The 18,696-nt window shown below is 38.6% G+C and overlaps 2 protein-coding genes across 2 annotated transcripts in view; one reads left to right on the forward strand and one right to left on the reverse strand.

Moving 5' to 3' along the window:
* Positions 1–5,844: 5,844 nt before the first annotated feature.
* lhx6b (LIM homeobox 6b) lies at positions 5,845–10,106 on the reverse strand. Its single transcript, XM_067439816.1, has 7 exons — positions 9,979–10,106; positions 8,619–8,691; positions 8,341–8,462; positions 6,664–6,884; positions 6,466–6,551; positions 6,224–6,319; positions 5,845–5,979 (listed from the first exon to the last, which is right to left on the reverse strand). Exons 1-7 carry the CDS (start codon positions 10,104–10,106, stop codon positions 5,845–5,847), a joined length of 861 nt encoding a protein of 286 aa, XP_067295917.1.
* A 3,145-nt stretch (positions 10,107–13,251) lies between these two features.
* Positions 13,252–18,696, forward strand: part of ptgs1 (prostaglandin-endoperoxide synthase 1) — a 42,855-nt gene continuing 37,410 nt past the window's right edge. The window contains exons 1-3 of the mRNA XM_067438060.1: positions 13,252–13,536; positions 13,625–13,708; positions 14,970–15,086. Coding sequence (XP_067294161.1) covers positions 13,530–13,536; positions 13,625–13,708; positions 14,970–15,086 — 208 coding nt within the window. The 5' untranslated portion in view covers positions 13,252–13,529. The remainder of the gene's footprint in view (positions 13,537–13,624; positions 13,709–14,969; positions 15,087–18,696) is intronic.

Here is an 18,696-nt window from a genome sequence, read left to right on the forward strand (position 1 = left end):
TGTGCTTGCAGAACAAGAGTTTCTGTATGTGATCTGTTGGTAAATGCATATTCATTGGCTGTTATACTCTGAATTCAGCTTGTAGTTCATTTATGTTATATGGAAACTTTAAGAAAACCCAGAATCCAATTAATTCTCCATTTTTACCTGCAGTGAAGAATTGCATTTTGCAAATTTACAGATTGTAACAAAATTTGTGACAAAATCACTTTACATAACAAAAAAAAAAAAGGTAATTTGGTTGAAAACAAAGAAGAAACTTTGTAAATATAGAATATAATACTTACATGTATTGTATCCAAATGTAGTGCAGCGCCTGTGTGCGGTTTTGTCCGGAGAAGAACTGGAGGCTTCTATTTGTAGTTGTTCAGGTGTTATATATGCTTGGACTCCTCCTGAAGAGCTGTTGACTATGGAAGCCTATTGCCAGCCAATCACATCCCTACACAGGTAAAGGATTTTTCCTGACTGAAGAGAGAGAGAAAAAAAGAAAAAAAACACACACAATGATGTTTTCCCAAGGCACCATACACAGATTACATTGCACATTTGATTTTGAAAATTGTCAGTAACAAATTGTGATGCTTTCATGAAAGCTTTGCTAAAAGACAGTAAGAATTACACACAGCATTTCTGGAAAAGGTTAATACAATGAATATCAAAAGGGTCCATTGTCTATTTTGACCTTCTTTTATGTTCCACATTAGAAAGGTTTGGAAGGACATAATAGTGAGAAAATTATGACAGAATTGTCATTTTGGGTGAAATTAAGATTGACAATTATGGTTTATAATAGAAGTGACTTCATATCCACTGTGGGACAGGGTGTGCTGTAATAACCATAACACATTTTTTTTCTAAATCTGGTGTAACCTGATTTGCTTTAGAGAAGTGGGAAAAGTCCATTTCTGTACATTGACACTATTCAGTGCAGGTACAAAGATCTGTAACGTGAGAACTGTGCTCCACACAGAGACGGTCCTCCAAAGCCTCACTGGCCAGGAAGAAGCTCAAACAATGAAGAGAGTGAGAGAGTGCAGAAAGGCAAAACCTATGAGAAAAGTTTATATTTTTTTGTTGGGGGGGGGGGGGGGGTTGACCTGATTAGCTAGTTAACACACACTGTGGCAGAAAATTATTGAATTGAGATTCAAGATTTGATTCTTGGTGTTTTTCATTTTTCATAACCCTATAGCAAACCAAAAAAAAGTGCTATGGTAAAACTGTGGTATTCTGTGAAGTAGTACACCATTTACATACCTGTGAAGTAATGGTGGTGCATAAGTTGGTGACGCCAGCATGGTACTTTGATGTAAACCGTGTACTATAGCAACCATGACTAAATAGAAATATCAGGTGACCCTTCCATCACAAATAACATGCATTATTGTAAATAGTCAGCACCATCATGTGGGCACAACTGAAATTGCAAAGTTGCACTGTCCTTGTTCATGGATAAAAGAGCCAATTAACTCTTATCAATGTAATGGCTATTACTAATACGTTTATTCAGCAAGGATGCATTAACCACACAGGTCACAAATAAGACCACAGTTTTCTTCACATATTTTAGTGTGGTATTAAAAGGAAACTTCTATTATGAAGCAAATGTTCATTTATAATGTACAGAGGTGGACAGTAACTATGTACATTTACTTGAGAACTGTACTTAAGTACACTTTTTGAATATCTGTAGTTTACCTGAGTATTATTTTTTCTGGAAACTTATGACTTTAACTACACATTTGAAAGACAAATATTGTACTTTTTACTCCACTACATTTCTATCTAGGTCCTCAAAGTCGAAAGTTGTTTCTGTAGCAGCTCTGAAAGGCTTTTTGGGTTTTTTGCAGAAAGCCTATTAGGAATTACTCTTGTAGGGTCTTGTGAGGTTCAATGATTTCCTAGCATTTTTTTGAATTAAGACGAATGTCAAAGGGTTAATTTTTTAATGAGTATTCACATAAACAAAGTTGATTTTGTCTTAAGTGAACATAAACAGTTGGGAGAATATCAGATGTGTATCAGTGTATTGGATCTGTGCATTCAGCCTTAAAGTGACAGCCACTTTGTAACTTTTATACAAGTATTTAAATTAGTTTGGGGAGGGATGGTGGGCCAGGCCCATGCCAAGGCACCGGACAAGGACCCTGGCATGGCTGGGATGGGACTGGTAGCGTGGGCAGACCTGGACCCATGGTGGTAATGGCAGTTCAAGAGGCCATGGCGGTAACGTCAGTTCAAGGGGCCCCGGCAGCATGGCCTTCGTGCCAAAATTTTCTTGGGGGTAGCTATGGGCTCATGGGGTGAAGCCGGTTTGTGGGCCGAAGCTGGAGCGGGCTCTTGGCAGATTGGAATGGGCTTATGGGCTGGAGCCTGGACGGGGGCTGGAGCTAGAGCGGACTCTTGGGCTGGAGCCTGGATGTGGGCTGGAGCATGGAAGTTGGCTGGAGCCGTAGCGGGCTCATGGGCTGGAGCCTGGATGTGGGCTGGAGCCTGGACGTGGGCTGGAGCATGGAAGTTGGCTGGAGCCGTAGCGGGCTCATGGGCTGGAGCCGGAGCCAGAGCGGGCTCGTGGGCTGGAGCCGGAGTGGGCTAATGGGCTGGAGCATGAACGTGGGCTGGAGCCTGTACGTGGGCTCGTAGGCTGGAGCCTGTACGTGGGCTTGTGGGCTGGAGCCACAGCGGCAATGGCAAAGTTCACAAAATTCCTGGACGTAGTCCTTAATGGATTGATGGCCTTGGCAGAGGCGTAGGAGGCAAACTGCTGGGTTCATATTGGCGAGCAGTTATTCTGTAACGAGTTCCACTGAGGCGACGAGGTTGAGAACCCAAGTGCAGTTTATTGAAAACTTAACATAAATCAAAATATAAAACAAAGACTTGACTTGGATTGGATTGGATTGAACAAACTTGACTAGACATGTCTAAGTCTGTTTGACTTAGCTTAGACTCAGCACCCGTGGGTTACAACATGCAATATCAGACAAAAGACTATGGCTAACAGGAGGGCTTAAATACACAAGGGCTAATGACAAGACAAGGGACACCTGTGAACAATGATCAACCCATAAACCAATGACAACATGACACAGGAACACGAGGCAGGAACACATGTGGGCATGGAATCACATGACAATAGACCACATGATGAAACCAGGAAGTGCATGACAAAATATGACAGTGGCCATGTCCCAAATGGCACCCTAAACCCTCTCGGTTTTCCTCTGAGTCTGCACTTTTACAACGTAATGGCGCTTTGACTGCCGGGTAGAAGTCCTCTGCATAGCTGCAGTGTAAAAAAAATCCAGTGAAATTTACGGTAAAAAAACGGCAGCTGTGGTTGCCAGAATTGTACCGTAAAAAATACGGCAGTTACGTTTTAGTTTTTACGGGGCAACAACATAAAATTTAAAGGTTTATAATGTAATAATCACAGTTGAAAACCGTTTATTTTACCATTCAAAACTGTACACTGTAAAAAAATACCCATCAAATTTATGGTAAAAAAAATGGCAGCTGTGGTTGCCAGAACTTCACCATAAAAAATACAGCAGTAACAATTTAGATTTTATGGGACAGCAGGATATAATTTAAAGGTTTATAATGTGGTAATTACGGCTAAAAACTGTTTATTTTACAGTTCAAAATCATATAATTTGAAAGTTTATATTGTAATAATAATGTGTACACAGTGCACTATAAACAATTACGGTAAAAAAATATTTAACTGAAATAATATTAAATTACCAACTTATTGAAATGCTAATATCTGTTATTTACCTTTGATATAGATTGACAGCAACCAATTACAGTGTGGCAAACTTACGGGATCCGCTGAAGTGCGCATCAAGGGCGCATAACGTTCGCAAAAGGGGGCGCTCACGAGCACCCTTCTTTAAGCTTTAATGATGAATGGGACACTTTGTGGACTTAACGAACATGCGCATGCAATGGCCATTGTAAGTCCACAAGACCGAAAGTGCACATGAAGTGTGCCATTTGGGACAGGGCCAGTGAACATGAAAACCTTGAAACATAAAACATGAATCCAACACCAAAACAACCCTGTGACAACCACACACATGTATTTCCTGATACTGTCATCTTAACACAACAATGATGTCAAAGTTCAGAAATGATAGGCTTTTTTAATAGCTCATAATTTTTTTTTTGTTGTTGTTGTTGTTGCACACATCATAAAAGGGTTATCTATTATTTATACATATATAAACTATATTAAAATATGGTATATTCTGTTGTCAGACTGCAGATAAATGAAGATGGTTGCTTAGCACAGAAACCTCCCTGTGTTCCAGTTGTGACCAGACATTTATTTTTATTTTTTTAAAACATGAATTTAGCAACAAAAAAAATATTTTTGATGGCTTTGCCATTACAGGAATAAATGGCATTTTAAAATAAATTAAATTGTAAAATGTCTCAATATTGCTGTTCTTATTGTATTTTTTATTAAACCAATGCAGTCTTCTTTCAAAGACAATAGAACATCTTACCGGCCTCAGACTTTTGGACGGTATTGTATATTACAAAAAAACAAACAAACATGTATGCTTTAAAAATTGATCATAGAAAATTGTATGGTTTGCGCTGATGCACTGCAGGAAAGAAATAACCCATAAGGAAGGACAAGCTGTTTTAAATGTGTGTTTGACCATTGTGACTTATTGTAAGGCTTAAGTGTGTCCAAATCAATACAAGCTTTTCAGATTCTTTTTAGAAATGGTGACATTAATGGACAGTGCAGTAAATCAATGCATCATGCAGTATTCAGTGCCTGACACTGCCTGCCTGGTTAGCATTGAAATGCTCACTGCTCAGTAGTTTAATGGTCATTATTTGATTGGACATTATATAAATTGTGATTGCCCTTAAACACACACAGACAAAATTGAAGACTTTCAACATCCACTGGAATTATTACATACCAACGAACATGAGTGAATAAAAGACCTTGATGGCTGTATTATACTGGGTCATTAGATGAATTGACAGATGATTGACTATTTTTGCTAGAGTGCAAATGTCGCCAGGGCTGAGGATTTTGAGATGCATTTAGAAAATTGTCCCAATTTTTAACATCCAGAAAAGACAGAGACTACACAGAAAGATGTCAAGATTGGTATTCTTTTTCTCTCTCTCTTTTTTTTTCGGGAAAGTGAATAAATAAGATGAAAATAATACATTTAATTTCACAACTACATGAAAAGTTAGAAAAGCCTTTTCCAATCAGATAGCAATGTTTCACACTTCTTTTTCTTTTCCATATCACATTTTGAGCAATTTTTGGCATCAATTTGCACTGGACATACTGACTATTAAAGATGTTAAAAATGTGTTCATTATTATAATATTAAAGAGACACTATTAAAGAGACACCCTTTTCACAATTTCCAGTCAATCATATAATAACTTTCAAAAATAATTTCAACTCAATGTGTTCTTAAAAAGACAGTTGTAAATATAATAAATAAATAAACACAGAACCATCTAAACAGAAAGATGTTTCCTAATAGACTGCTAATAAAAGTTATCTTTTTAAAAGTGGTACATTATTGTTCGAGGTCAGCAACATAATGTTCTCTTATGTATGCTGCATTGTAATCTTCAGTGTCATAGAAATCATTCTAACATGCATATTTTTATGGATTACGGATATATTGACTGTCATTTTTGATCAATTCAGTGCTAAACAAAAAATAAATAATTTATAAATCTTACAGAACTCAAATTTTTATACAATCAGCACTTAAATCAAACACTCTCCACATAAAGGATCACACTTCTCAAGAAGTGCATTATATGGTGAAAAGGTGTACATTCTCAGTGAGTCTCAGGTCTGAAGTACTGGTTATCTGTCAGAAAGGGCCCTGCAGAGGTCTGGGGTCTGTCCAATGGAGGAAAGCTGTCATGAATTGGGTTCCTCTTCTGTCTGGCTCTACAGTTTTGGAACCAAACCTAGGAATTCAGTACTAGAGGTTACAATTCATTTTTTTTATGTGTATATATACACACACACACACACACACACACACACACACACACACACACACACACACACACACACACACACACACACACACACACACACACACACACACACACACACATATATATATATATATATATATATATATATATATAATTATATAATTATTTAATTTGTTTACATATTATTCAATTAAAATAAAAAGTTATGTACCTGTATGACTCTTCTGCTCAGCCCAGTCATGTCTGCCAGCCTCTGCAGAGTTTGTGCATCAGGGTTCTTATCTTGGATGAAGTGGGTTTGCATGATCTGTGTTAATCAAATACACATATGCAAAGATTTATGAGCAGTAAGCATTTATTTGTGGTTTAGGACCATGGAGCACATGAATGCAGTAGCTATTAAAGTCCCATTCCCTCTTTTACCACAGGTGGAGAAAAAGCATCTAAACGTACCTGTAGCTGTTCTGAGGTGAATGATGTACGAGGTCTTTTGGGCGGTGAGAGATACTGCATGGGTAAGGCTCTGTACAAATCATTCCCTGTTATGATACAAATGTGCCTCATAGTATGCATTCTCGAGAGGTTGTTGTTATTAGATATTGTTTTCCGTTGATTTTGCGTATGAAATTAAATTAAATTAAAAAAAATTACCATTGTCTGACATGTTCTGTAGGTTTAGTAGCATTACGTTGTAATGAATGTGACAGAGAACCTGGTTCTCCATCAAGCCGAACTCCTCCCCTGTAGAAAGTTGCCTTTTACAGAAGAAGCAAGCGAAGCAGGTGAGATGATATATGCCATTTCCTGCCCTCCGAACCCAGTCGAGTGCGCTGACTTGATGGCCACATCCAACACATTTTATGCCAAAGGTACTGAAAAGAAAATGTATGATTTTCTTACTGGTACATCATTCTAATCATGACATTTGTCACCATAATTTATTTTTCTGAACTTTGGTTTTCTTCTTTTTCAGTAATTTAATTTATTTTGCACTTTATACATTTGGCTCCACATTTATATATAAAAATAATAATAAGTAAGTTAAACAAAAGTTTATTGTTGTTTAAAATACTGTTATGCAGAGGACATTAGTGAAAGTCCTGACGTTAAATCCTTATTATAAGTTAACATATTATATTATATTATAATGTGCATTGTTTTATCATTAAGATTAACTTAATTAAGATTAACCATTTATAAACTGAAAGATTTATGTTAATTTTAAAATGAGCAAATACAGTTTACAGTTGATTTTTTTTACGAAGCACATACAGGGTTACATTTTAGTTTAGGTTCCAATTCTCACTATTAACTATACTATTTGTGCTTTTATTAATAGTTAGTAAGGTATTTTATTAAGTTTAGGTATATATTGATTAGGATTGGGGATTTGGTCATGCAGAATAAGACATTTATATGTCCTACAGCAAGTAATAATAAAGAGCAAATATAACAGTAATATGCATGCTAATAAGTAACTAGTTAATAGAATTGGACCCTAAACAGTATTCAATCAATCAATTCAATTTTATTTATATAGCGCCTTACAACAACCAAAAGGAGCACAAGGCGCTTTCCAGTAAAAACAGCAATGGACAACAGAAAGTAACAACATAATAGTACATAAAATAAATGTGTTTTGAGCTGCGATTTAAAAACACAGCAATGCTTCGTAAGTGTGCTGAAATATTGTTGTCACTTAATGTAAATAAATTATGAAAATCCTCAGAACTGGAGGAAAACTTGGGGGGAACGATTAACTATATATCAATATCTTTTTTTAATTTTGACAAAACACATATCGTCGAAAAGGTCAGAGTCTCAAGGTTCCATATTTGGTGATTGTTTTGTGATAGAAGTGATATTTGGGCAGAAATTTACAGGAAAATGCAACAAAAAACAAAACAATCAATTGAATGTGGATTATACCCTGTGGCTATTTTTAGTACTGCGCCTAAACAAAATCTCATGGGAACTTCAACTTTTGTAATTTTTGTGTTTATCAACTTCAAATTTGGAACACAACTTGGTTAGACACATGGCTTTGATTTTATAGTAATTTTAGATTAAAACTTTTTTGTAAAATATATATAAAATAAAAATATTTAGTAAAATATTTTTATTTACAGTTTATTTAAACTTCTATAACCTTTTTATACTCTCTATTTTATATTTTGAATTGCTTTAACTTCAGCAATAATCTGCAGAACAAACGGAGGTTTATATTCCAATGCATTCTTAAATTACAGCTATTTAAGTTTTGATACTGGGTTTTTTTCATGTCTATTTTCAAAAAGGGGGTGACAGTTAAAGGGTTAAACACTTTACCTGTTATAATGCGTTCTACAGAAAATCTCTTTGTTTCTGACAAAGCAGCTGTTGTGGTGACCCAAGGACACTGTGCACACCGAGCACTGCAAACATTTTAGATGCCACGTTAATCCATTCACCTGCGAGAAGAAATGAGAGTAGGTCAAATATTATATTAAACGCTCAAAAAATATTTGTATTTGTTGCATTCTTCGTTATTATAGCATTAAATGTATATTATTTGTTAACAAATGTATTATCACTAATCTTTCGCCGTCGTTGAGGTCCATAAGCACCTTCAGCACTTGTCGGTCCACTATGTCAGTCCCGCAGCGCGCGCATATGAATGAAGACGACATCGATGAACACCTTGATGTCAAAACAGACCCTTATTCCCTCAAACTCCGACAATGATTGTTAGACTTTGGAAGAGCTACGTTAAATAAAATATATTTCGTAATAAATTATATTTTGTTTGGTTTGGCAGTCCAATGGCTTAAAATAAACGAAACTAACATGAATTGTAGCTTACCATTTCTGTGCGCGAGGATAGCCTACCTGAAGCGATAAGGAGACTGAGATTTAAAAGCCTTGTCACCAAATGCCACTTGTTCACACAAAGCTAATGCTACACTTAGGTCCAATTATAACAGAATTATTATCGATTACACTCTTAACCTCTGCCCTTCAGAATTATTATCATGTTCAATAAAAGAACAGCCCATAATTAGGATGACTTGAAATGTTCAGGATTGGAGACAGCCAGTGTACATTTCAGCTGTCAGTCAAAAGCAATAAGGCCATCATCAAAGAACATAAGCAGGAAATTCAATGCAAGCATTGTGGCATTGCCAGCTAGCATATCATGTCTGTCTCAAATAAATCTCAACATTAAAGATTTTGGTATCTATCTATCTATCTATCTATCTATCTATCTATCTATCTATCTATCTATCTATCTATCTATCTATCTATCTATCTATCTATCTATCTATCTATCTATCTATCTATCTATCTATCTATCTATCTATCTATCTATCTATCTATCTATCTATCTATCTATCTATCTATCTATCTTTTTTAAGACCATAAAAAGTTTAAGACCATAACAAAGTTCTTGAGAAGTGTAATCAATTGCCTTGCCAAAAATCTGTAATATTGGAAAGGTATTTGAAAAATGAGCCATCAATTACACACAGTGCTTCCAGTAACCAGCTGAATGCCAGAGAGGTGTTTACATGCAGTGTCCTGTTGATCAGATAGTCAGTTATTCCACAAACATTTGGGTCTGAATATGTGTAGCAGCTCTGTAATGATAAAGCACATCATCTATTCAACAGGAATATCCTGTTACGCCTCAGAGTTTTGTGGTGCTGGATAGACTTGTCAGCTGATAGCATCATACAGGTCTGATGGCTTTTCAGAAGAACTGCTTTATATCTATATATCCAGGAATTCAATTATGAAGTTAAATCTCCATAAGGCAACACATTGGGAGATAAAAGTGCATGGAGATTTGATCAATGATGGAACATCAAATTGAACCTTGAACCAGTAGCTGAAAGTGATGGAACAAGATGTTATTTGTTATGTTCTGCAATTCTGCGGTAGGGATGAACGGGGCATGTTTACAATAGGGTAATTTATGAGACTTACCCTGAGGGGCTGAAGAGTTTAGTTGGGCGGCGGAGCAGACAGAGATTGTAAAAATCCTGATCGTAAAAGCTGGGATGGCTTTTTACTTGAGAGTCCCTTTTAACTGTTGTCAAACAGCTAGAAGCCATTTAGTGGGGACATTTTTTTCAGTACAATGTGTTGTTCAGTTCCGAAACCGATAAGTGTGTGAACAATTTCAATTAAACACATACTTTTCTCCAAGTTTGTTTTATGCTTAGTTCTGATGGAACAAAGTTTTAATTAGTACTGTCTTTGACTAAATTCTCATTGAATATTAGATGCATGTCATGTTCTTTTTACTTTTAGAAAAGGGGGCAGTCCCTGAAGCCTCGGCCTACAACCAGAATGGTGAGCAATGATTTTGAATCATGTTAAAATCACCTGCTGGAACAGGATGCCTAAAGTAAAAAAATGTTAATATTTCCAGTTAAATGTACTGCATATGTTTTGTGGAAACTTCAGCATTGGTATTTGTAATTTGTATTGATATGTATTGTGTATTCACTAGACTTAGTATTATACATTTATCCCATGGTAAAGTAATAAAAATTACTTTACAACAACAACAAACACTTTACTATATGCGTATAGTAAAGTGTTTGTTGTTGTTGTAAAGTAATTTTTAAAGTGTGGCTGTTCGGACCACAAACAGATATTTCTCTGAACTAACAAAACTTTGCTTATTGGAATTGTGTAATACTTTTTTGGAGACTTTGTAAAAAAAAAATACTGTGGGGGAGACCGTGGATTGTTGCAACACAGGTCAGTTCTAACAATTTTTACTTTGTTTATTTTTGTTATGAGAATTTTGGCTTTGTAGAAATTTTAACTATGTTTGTGTCTGTGTAGATATTGTTCAAGTTGTTAGTGCTAATGTTTTAGCTGTTAGCTGTAACCTGAGCTAGTTCATGGCTACATGGTTAACATTAAAAGGATGAAAATTATGTTAAATTTATATGTGTTTTTTTTTATTTAAATTGTGGATATCATAATGCTCCATCTCACCCCAGGCTTTTAATTCATTTCCATGTAAAGTACTTTGAATTAGCATTGTGTATTAAATGTGCTATATAAACTGCCTTGCCTTGCAGGGTATGTTACAACCCAGACTATGGGGTGAATTGTAACATTTCACTTCTTGTGTTTGAATCGAAAGCATGCACACATTTTCTGTATGGGTGGCAAAGGTAAAAGCTATATCATGTAATAGCAGACACTTATAACTAGTTTAAATCACATTTTGAACACTGGCTTAAAAGTACTCCAAGATATAGACAGAAAGGAAAACATTTTTACAAGCATCCCTAGTCTCCCCTAATGTACAATCTGAAACACTTTGTAACCAGTCATCAGTTGTGCATCTTCACTTTTATTGTTATGATTAAACTACATTGTCCTGTTGCTGATTCTTCTCTATGAATCACTGTTCCGCTGATAAAATCACTGTTTATAAGGAGATCATTCACTGAGTCCATATTAGGTTTTGACTGCACATAGTCGGGTTGCCAGGTCCCAGAAATATTTCTAGACCACTGACAACTCAAAATGGAATGAATACTAGCCCAATTTTCCAGGGTCCAATCAGTGTCCAGTCCAATCAAAAACTGGATTAAATATATATATACACTACTAGTCAAAAGTTTGGAAACTTTTTTGTTTTGAAAATCTGATTGTTTTTAAAGAAGTCTCTTCTACTCACCAATGCTGCATTTTTTTGCCTGACAAGCCAGACCCACATCAAGATCCGAAGGGACGGGATAAACGGTTGTCTTTCAAATTCCCTCTGCACGCAACTAGATAGCCGTACAACCAACCAGAGCCACGTGAAGCAGAGCTAGTTGATAGATTAAACATTCGATATATCCGGTCGGCAAAACTCCGAACACATCTTGCTTTCTTAAGAATTCCTTTCTCGTTCTTTTTTTCAAAGAAAAGCTTAACTCCAAGTCTTCCATAGTTGCGGCCAAAGCCGATTCGAAAGAATTTTCAGCTAAATTACTCCAGTCTTCAGTGTCACACGATCCTTCAGAAATCATTCTCATATGCTGATTTGCTGCAAGCCTGCAACGCAAAAAAAGTGCCCCAAAATACAAAGATTTGGATATTACTCAGGGTCGCAGAAACCAGAAAAGGATGGTAAAAGAGAAAATAGAGGAAGGGTTAGAATTTTTTTAATTACATTTTTTATGATAAGATTAAGTGCTCATGGAAGAGATGAGTTTTTACCTGTCTTTTTAATGAAGTGAGTGAATCTGTTGTGCGTATGGAGGATGGAAGATCGTTCCACCAACCAGGAACAGTGAATGAAAAAGTCCTGGAGAGGGATTTCATGCCTCTCTGAGATGGTACTACAAGCCTCTGCTCGTTAGCTGAGCGAAGGCTTCTAGTGGGGGTGTAGACTCGTAGGAGCGAGTCGAAGTATGCGGGTGCGGAGCTTGTGGGGGGATCCATAAGCAAGAGTCAGAGCTTTGAATTTTATGCAGGCAGCGAATGGTAGCCAATGCAGAAAGATGAATAGGGGTGTGACATGAGCCTTTTTGAGTCCTTTCTATTTCAGATTTCCTTTTGAGCCCTTTCTATTTTAGATAAATACTGTTCTTTTGAACTTTCTAATGATTAAACAATCGTTTTCAACATTGATAATAATCATAAATGTTTGTTGTGCAGCAAATAATCATATTCAAATGATTTCTGAATGATCATGTGACACTGAAGACCAGAGTGATGATGCTAAAAATACAGCTTTAAATCACAGGACATATTACACTTTATTCAAATAGAAAACAGTTACATTTGAATAATATTTCACAATATTGCAGTCAAGCCAGCGGTCCCCACTTTTCAAAAGACTTATAAATCATTATATATCATGTGTGTGTGTGTGTGTGTGTGTGTGTGTGTGTGTGTGTGTGTGTGTGTGTGTGTGTGTGTGTGTGTGTGTGTGTGTGTGTGTGTGTGTGTGTGTGTGTGTGTGTGTGTGTGTGTGTGTGTGTGTGTGTAGTTCTAGCCTACAATCTCAGGGCTGCTTTCTTTTAGACATGCTCTCTTCCTCATCCTTCTCATGTGGTGCTGAATAGATTTCAGCAGTAAAGAGAAGCATCCGTGGTGATTGTGCGGGAAAACCGCAAACCCTGGCAACTACCGTTATGTGTAAGCGTGTTGCTCAACAGATTCAGACACACGGTGGCGCAGCAGTAAATTCTTTTTTTTTTTCCTCAATTACTTCTCAAAACTTAGTTCTAAATTGTTACAAGGCGAGAGCCTTTTCTATGTTGCGTTTGTGTTTTATTTGCGGGTTTGGTCTGAGGCGACAGGGTGGAGTTTCCTGATATAATGTTTGCATTTTCGCTTTAAAGTTCCATTTGAACGATTTTCTTATCAGTCTGCTAATAGCCTCCGCGATTCTCAGTGAACAAGCTGACTTCGGCATGGGAAGATAAACCACATGGAATTATTTATTTGGAGTTTCTTTCCTTTTTAAGCCCACTTTTTGAGATCTTTGTGCTTTCGCGTTGTAATCGTAAACTGCAATGAAAGGTGAGCAACTAACAATTTTAAATCTATTAGTCTTTCATTACGCATATCAACTTGTGTGGCAAGACCTATCAGATATTTTGCTTTGCAGCGTTTAACTTTTTCCTGAAGTGGACGTTTATCCTGCTGCTGAGTCTCTCCTTGTGTGATGGTGAAGAAACCCCAACTTCATCAGGTAGGCTACTCGTAAATATCTCCATTAGCCTACTTGTGTTATGGTAAAAAAAAAAAAAAAAAAAAAAAAAGATTGGTCAGGTAAACTGACCATTGTGGCTAAACTAAATCCTAATATCTGAACTAAATCCATTCAGTTGTGTGCTTTCAATAGATTGTGAGAATATTTTTTCATTTTAATTTCTCTATATTTTATCTCAAATTCGTTTTTTTCCCCCAGCATGCCTAACAATTTCCTGTTAGTTTTTTTCACCTATCATAGACACATGATCATATATAACCTCTAACATACATTACATTTTGAACCTGAAATTATAGCTTTCATTAAGTTCCATTGTTTAATCATATACGCCTAAAGGCTCAAAAAGGCATAAAAAAGATTTATATGGATATAAGAAACAAACATTTTGCGTATTGAGTATTAAAAAAAATGTTAAATCACTACAGTTTCAAATAGTTTATCAAATTTCCAGCATGACTCCTTTTCTTTTCTTCCTCATGGAGGTATGCGTAAGCAGCAACGAACAAGTCTGATCTTGGTTTGGTAGTTGTGTATGTTATCTTTGGGTCAGTCTCTCTGTTTACAGTTAAGGTTATTGAATCACTGAAGTGTAGGATTTTTGTGTTTTGTAAATATATTAGTAGTTATCCTAAATTTTTCCAGATATTTCTCAGTTCACTGTTGCATGTGCATGAGCTAGAGGAAATTTGTTCTATAAAGCAATGATGGGAAGTAACCTTACTGGAGTGAGTGGAAGATTCTGGTTATCTGCCATGCAATTCATGCACAGTAACCACATTTCATTCAAAACTTTTTCTATTTTTAGGCTGTCTGTCATAATGTTGTCAAGAGACGTATAAAGGGTCATTCCGCTTGAGCCATGAGCAAAGATATGATGTGTCTTGTATTTATGAATAAGATGTATCAGGGAAATCCTGTTGTCTCATTCCGATTGAGAATAACTTAATAGTATTATGAGAAAGCATAATTTAACAACTCAATGTACAATACTGATAGTTAGGGTGTAAGAAAAAGAAAAAAATCCTGGAAATCCTCAGAGCTGCATATAAAAACACATGATACCCGGATGAGGCATGTTATAATGGTTGCGTAAACGTGCAGATATAATCTCAGATCTAAACTATGCTATAAATTCTGTAGTAAATAAAATTGGGGAGCGCCGGGGAGGATCATGTTAATGGTCATCATAACATCAATGAAACCTTTTATAACTTTGACTGTATTATGGCTTGTTTTCTAGTGAATCCTTGTTGCTATTACCCTTGTCAAAACCGAGGGATTTGTGTTCGATATGGCCTGGACAGATATGAATGTGACTGCACAAGAACAGGATACTATGGAGAAAATTGCACTATACGTATGTATCTTGTTTTCATCTCTCTCTGACTGTATATTTGTACTGTACTCTGTGACTGTATGATTTCAAAACAAAATGCTACATATAATAATAATGTGTTTCCCTTACTTGAAAATGAAGTCTAACATTTCATCCATTTTGATATTAAACTAAGCTGTAAATTAGAGAACATAATGATGGTACATAAATCTGCTGTACATAAATTAGTTTTTCTCAGTCGCTTTGGTGCATTTCTCACAACACTATATTTTCATTTGCACAACAGTTAGTTCAACCTCCACAACATTAGTCATTTGTGGACATCATAGTAGCAGTTTCTCATTCCTTCCAACAACTTGCAAATGCTTTTGGACATGCATCAATTGCTTTCATACAACTCTGCTGTTTTATAACATTATCAATTGCTTATGTCATGTCAGTCAAAATGAACTATTCTTGTAAATGCTGAATAGTCATTCCATATAAAACTTATAGTCCTCATTTCATTGCTTGAGTCATTACATGAAAAATGTTGAACTAGTTGTCAAAATCTGTCAAGCTAATTTTATACATATTTTTTAAACTTTGTTTTCCTGAAAATGTCTCCTAAATTAAAAAAATGTATCTCAGGTGAATCTCAACTTTCACTGATGAGAAGAGATGTGTGAAGCATTAGTTCCCTTTCGTTCAGTCACACCGAGTAACATCAGTGACTGACGAATGGGGGTTTTGCTTAGAAGCCTATCAGCTTCAAGATCTAAGAAAGCGCCCAATGGCAGTGCCAATGCTATGGGCATGCGGAATTTGCCTAGCGGACTCTGCCCCTCCCGCGTCAGTATAACAGGAAGTACGCTGGCATGATCACATTATGTTTCTGCCTTGAAGCCAACAGCACATACACTCTTCACTCAAAGCCTTCTAAAACTCTGTCAGCTTCTTTGAGATGAGCAGCCTTCCAGTCGGTGTTGGTGTGACGGCGCGTTCCAGCGATCGCATACTTCCTGCCTGCTGATCTGCAGCAGTCTGCATCCAGCTGGTGTGCGGTTCCCTGGGCGCTTCAGCATCGACTGCAAGGTTTTCTCTCACAAAAGATCTCACATGTGGCACGTCCTTTTCAGGATATCTCGCCCGTGTGCTTCTGGGTGTGGTCGGTCTCTTCCGCCTTCCGATGGGCAATATCATTGTCTGATGTGTTTGGGCTTTGCATGCTCAGGCAGTGTTAGTGGATGAGTCATGTTCCCACTGCGGGAACATGCCCATCTCGGTGTTACGGTCAAGACTCAGTGAACTCCGTGCAGCTTCCGGAGTGAGAGTCCCCTCTGCCACACCCCAATCTGCGGTCTCCACGAGAGGCGGCACTTGGGCTGGTGGCCAGGGTGACCTGAGGGTGACGGTGTGAAACAAAGCCCCAATGCTCATGCCTCGGCCCACACCCCCTCTAAATGCACCGAACCCGCCGTCCACTCAGGCGAGTACATCGGTGCTGGCCCAAGCCGCCCCGACTGCCTCGCTTGGTGACGTGGAGGACAAGGAGATGTCGATCGCCGCATCAAAAGGTGGGCTGGAGTCATTTGAGGATGATGATTTGGCTGTGCTGCCGCCTCCGGGTGGTGCAGCATTGCCCGATTCGGACCCAGATTTGACAGCCATGCTCTCCTGGGCAGCTGCGAGCCTTGGGTTGGAGTGGAACCCTCCGCCCGACCTGAGCGCTCAAGGCTGAATGATTGGTTTTTGGGGGTGGTGCTTGAGGACACCCGTCATGCTGTCCCGTACCCCCAAATACTTTTATTTCCAAGCTTGCACGGTCCTGGAAGACCCTGTTGTCTTCCCTTCGATCTTTTTGCAGCCTTCTCCACCTTCACTGCCCTCGATGGGGCCGCAGCTCGAGGGTACACTGGGGCCCCCCCGGTCGAGCGCTCTGTGGCAAAGCACTCTAAGGACACAGTTGCATCGACCTGGCGCAGTGATTCTAAGCACCCCTCCAAGGCCTGTAGATTCACATCAGCTCTGGTGGCGAAATCCTACAGAGCTGCGGGGCAGGCCACTGCCTCTTTGCATGCCATGGCAACTGTTCAGGCCTACCAGGCCAAGTTGCTTTGTGACATGTACGAGGGCAGGGCTGATCCAGGACTCGGAGATGAGTTGTGTGCCGTCACCAACCTCGCTCTCCGGGCGACCAAGGTGGCCCATCCCTGGGTCAGGTGATGTCCACAGCTATGGTCTAGGAGAGACACCTGTGGCTCAACCTGGCTAATATGTGCGAAGGTGAGCGAACCCGGTTCCTTGACGCTCCCATATCCCAGGCTGGGCTATTCGGGTGGCGCGGTTGAGACCTTTGCCCAACAGCCGCCCAGAAGCAGACTGAGGCTATCAAGCCCATACTGCCCCAGCGGCCAGCTGCTGCCTCCACCTAGCCGCCTGCGCAGTCAGCTCAGTCTGCTCGCCGCCAAGGGTGGCTCCCTCCAGTGGCTCCCACCCCTCGAACGCCACCCCAGCAGCAGCCTCCACCCGGGCCTCGCCGAAGAAAGGCGCCCCAGTCCGCTCCAGCCCCGCAGCCCGCGAAGAAACGCCAGGCTAAATGGCGCTCCTGATGCGGACAGCTCAGGGATGGGCAGTTCTTTAAGGGAGATGGCAGCAGGGCCACTCCTTCCCCCAGTGGAGGGAGGGGGGAGAAGCTTTTGTTCAGCTGCTGGCCCCCGGGTCAGCAGCACCCTAATGTGGTTAAAGAAAGAACTGACAATCCCATCCCTGAGCACACAGAGACCAGCTGTGAGGTGAAGACCACATGTCCCAAGATGCTGCGCTCAAACTTTGCGTCATCAAACTACGCATTTGTTTTGAATAGGCGCCCTCCAGTGGACGGAAAGTTGCATAGTGCACCTTTAACTGTTGTGCAAATGTAAATAGTAGGGCCGGGACTCGATTAAAAAAATTAATCTAATTAATTAGAGGCTTTGTAATTAATTAATCGAAATTAATCGCATTTTAATTGCATATAAATATTTGACCTGAGAACAATGAGAAGTAATTTTTCACATGTATTTTTAGTATACCATTTAATAATGACTGAATACATAAGCTTAACCAACAAAATATTGTTTATTTATTTCAGTCCAGCAGACCAGCGCAATGTTTGCCATTAAGTATAGCAAAAGCATATTTGTGATATTTGAGGCTCGATGTGCTGCGGTGATATGCAAATTCCTTGTTTTATAGCTTGCAAACAGCCATGCTCTTGACGACGCTTCCATTCTTTGGTTTTTTAAAACAAAATTTCCCATCCATGGGGCCAAGCAAAGCAGTCTCATCAGCTTCTTTGTTCATGTTCACTCATGCCCTGCGTCTCAATCAGCTCCCTAGTTCACTAGTCAGGGCACTGATCAGGACATAAGTCAATGGGCTGACTCCCTGATCAGTGCCCTGACTACTGAACTAGGGAGCTGATGAGACCCATGGTTTGTTGTTGTCGTGACTCCGGAGCGAGCGCTAGTTGGTGTTCCAGTATAATCGGTCCGTCGAAACTCATTCATTGAAAAACGTTCCGCGGTGCAAAAATAAGTGTGGTTAAATTGTTTTTTTTTTTGCGTAATTAATTAACGCGTTAAAGTCATGTAATTAATTAATCTTAATT

Source organism: Pseudorasbora parva, chromosome 3 (genome assembly GCF_024679245.1).
Source record: "Pseudorasbora parva isolate DD20220531a chromosome 3, ASM2467924v1, whole genome shotgun sequence".
NCBI lineage: Eukaryota > Metazoa > Chordata > Actinopteri > Cypriniformes > Gobionidae > Pseudorasbora > Pseudorasbora parva.

Bases quoted from the DNA above. Each gene is read 5' to 3' on its own strand.
- lhx6b (XM_067439816.1), bottom strand. From the start codon at position 10,106: ATGGCTTCTAGCTGTTTGACAACAGTTAAAAGGGACTCTCAAGTAAAA. The intron at 8,692-9,978 runs GTAAGTCTCATA...TTTGACATCAAG, and splicing joins AAACTCTTCAGCCCCTCAGG to GTGTTCATCGATGTCGTCTT. The intron at 8,463-8,618 runs GTGCTTATGGAC...TTCTTCTCGCAG, and splicing joins TGGACCGACAAGTGCTGAAG to GTGAATGGATTAACGTGGCA.